General features: G+C 37.7%; 1 protein-coding gene across 1 annotated transcript; it reads left to right on the forward strand.

The window, feature by feature from the left end:
* The first annotated feature begins 247 nt into the window (after positions 1-247).
* Positions 248-1,295, forward strand: LOC136249531 (uncharacterized). Its single transcript, XM_066041576.1, has 2 exons — positions 248-467; positions 537-1,295. Exons 1-2 carry the CDS (start codon positions 249-251, stop codon positions 1,179-1,181), a joined length of 864 nt encoding a protein of 287 aa, XP_065897648.1. The 5' UTR covers position 248; the 3' UTR covers positions 1,182-1,295.
* The last annotated feature ends 1,352 nt before the right edge of the window (positions 1,296-2,647 follow it).

Genomic DNA, 2,647 nt, shown 5'->3' on the forward strand with positions numbered 1-2,647 from the left:
GACTAAGAGTTTGAACAACACTGTACTGCTGTGCAAGATTCATTAGACTGTAATGGGTAGTGCAGCTGTTAAGTGCTACTTTGTAATGGTATTTGTTGGTATCTCATATGTAACTAAGTTATATGTGACTTGCGTAGTATGCATTATAAATATATCATGTGATTCTCATACGAAGCCATGTGCAAGTAATGTAACAGTATAAAAGCACCAAATCAAGCTATATAGCTACTTTATGTATAGCAGTAAAAATGACTGACTTCTTCTATGTGATAGTGCTTGTCTTCACAGCAGTGACTAGTGGGTCAGCACTGATCCAAAAGGTAGGGGATGATTACGACTTTGAACTGCAGCTGGGAATGACTGCAGAGTATCCAGCAGAGTCTTGCAAGGAGATATACAATAAGAACCCTGTAGGCCATAATCAGTCAGGATATTACTGGATCAAATCACGTGAAACGACAATGAAGGTATTATATATCTATCTTATCTTTAATAACACCATCAGGTCCATTAGTAATTTTTATTATGATGTATAGGTCTACTGTGATATGCACATGATTTGTGGCTGTATACAAGGTGGATGGATGAAGATTGCTGATGTACATGATGGTCAAAACTGTCCATCAACATGGAAAAGTTCAACTGTACCTGGCACCTCAATAAAAGTGTGTAGGTCTGGCAAAGATGCTGGTGGAGCTTACTCAGCTACCTATTCAACTGAGGGAGCTTGTGAAGGCTTTCAACATTTCTGTGGTAAAATAACTGGTTATCCAAAAGGCTCTCCTGATGGTTTCAATCCAGACTATATAGGTGGTAAGCAAATTAATGATCCTTACCTTGATGGCCTCTCCATTACATACGGTAAACCTCGCAAGCATCTGTGGAGCCTAGCAATGGGAAGCTGCCCTTGCTATAAAACTCCTGGGAAAAACCCTCCTGCTTTTGTTAGGGATTACTACTACTGTGGTGGTTCTGATTCACAGCAAAATTCCAGCCTTCCCGTTTGGGATGGTGAAAATTGTTCTTCAGATAATAGTTGCTGTTCTCAAGCTGGTATGCCATACTTCTATCGACGACTCCCAGTGCCAGTCAAGGAAGACATTGAAGTTAGGCTTTGCAATAATGAACCTTATAATAATGAGGCAATTCTAATTGGATCTATGGAGCTCTATGTTTTGTAAGAGCTGCTGAACTTTTTCACCATTGAACTGTGTAGTTTGTAGACATTATATGCAGGATTTTTGTAATTTTAGCCAGCAGTAGATGTTTCTTGTTACACAAAATTAATAATAGCTACTGCGTATATAAAGCTATAGATACACAGTATACAGGTATAAGGAATAATTAGGAATTATGGATCATAGCAGGGTGGATTTAAGGGAGGTGCATGGGGCTGAAGCACCCCACCAAAATTTTACTATGTGCTAGCTAGAAATATAGTAGAAGCTACAGTACAGGTGTAATTACATCTAAAGCATACATGGACAATGAATAGATGGAAAGAGTGAGAAGAGAAGAGCTAATCTCTTCTAAGAATCAACAAGAGGGTCCTGCCTATATAAGTAACAACTATATAAATATATAGCTTCATATATACACTTGTGAATGTTATTGTACTTGTTGGAAAGTTGCTGTATGCTTCCAGTAAACCCAAATAAGGAATGTGTTGGCATGTACATTTGTTAAGTTATGTACGTATACAATATGACGTATAGCTAGCTATTATATTCTATTAGTGGAATAGAACCATGAAAGAATGTGTACAAATTGTTTATTATTCAATACATGATGTAATTTTATTGCTTATTAAGTTATAATTACCTTTGATCTGGTAACTTGTCAGTTCAGCTACTTTAGCAGGCAATTACGTAGGTGATTCAACACTTTCAGTGGTGTTTAGTGTGTTTACTATTTCACTTTTAAAAACAAGGTACGAAAAGCAGTGGCATAACTAGGCTTTCCCTATTGGTAGGGTACAGCTAGGACACTGTAGCTATAAGCTGCTGAAGGCAGGAGCAATTCCCCAGAAAAAAGTTTGAATTTCAACAGCTGCTAAACGGAATCTGAGGCCATATTTAACTACAAAATGCTTTCAGATTTTCATGAAGTAGTTTATTATATATTTAACCTGTTCAAATTGTACAGCAGTAACACATTAGAACAAGACAACACTACACCTATACATGATGCAGCGCTTACAAGGATCTACAGATATGATGATTATAAACTACAAAACACTAGGAAGACATGTCCTTATCAATATTACCAACAACAGGTGATTTAATCACATGCTCAATTGTTGGTAGTTAATTAGTAATTATTGGCTTCGTACAGCTCGATACTAATAATTTGGTGAGCAATTTAGTATAGACCACTTGCTAGATATTGCAATGACCCATGAAAAGCTGTTGATTGTGGGTTTCACTTTTTTCAGTTTGGTAGCTAGGGCACCAGTCAAATTTAGCAGGGCTAGGCAGGGGCGTAGCTAGCCAGAAGGTGATGGAGGGGCAGGCATGCCCCCACAATACACTCAAAATCATTCATGATTGCAAAAAAAAGGCTGATGACCCAATGGTGGGCTAGCCAACATACGGTTGTATTATTACAGCTTAAATAACTAGCTACGTAACCATTTCAGTACTGACTG

The sequence above is a fragment of the Dysidea avara genome, chromosome 1, assembly GCF_963678975.1.
Source record: "Dysidea avara chromosome 1, odDysAvar1.4, whole genome shotgun sequence".
In the NCBI taxonomy this organism is placed as follows: Eukaryota; Metazoa; Porifera; class Demospongiae; order Dictyoceratida; family Dysideidae; genus Dysidea; species Dysidea avara.

Coding starts and splice junctions, on each gene's coding strand:
- LOC136249531 (XM_066041576.1), top strand. CDS start 249: ATGACTGACTTCTTCTATGTGATAGTGCTTGTCTTCACAGCAGTGACT. Junction 468..536: donor CACGTGAAACGACAATGAAG/GTATTATATATC, acceptor TATGATGTATAG/GTCTACTGTGATATGCACAT.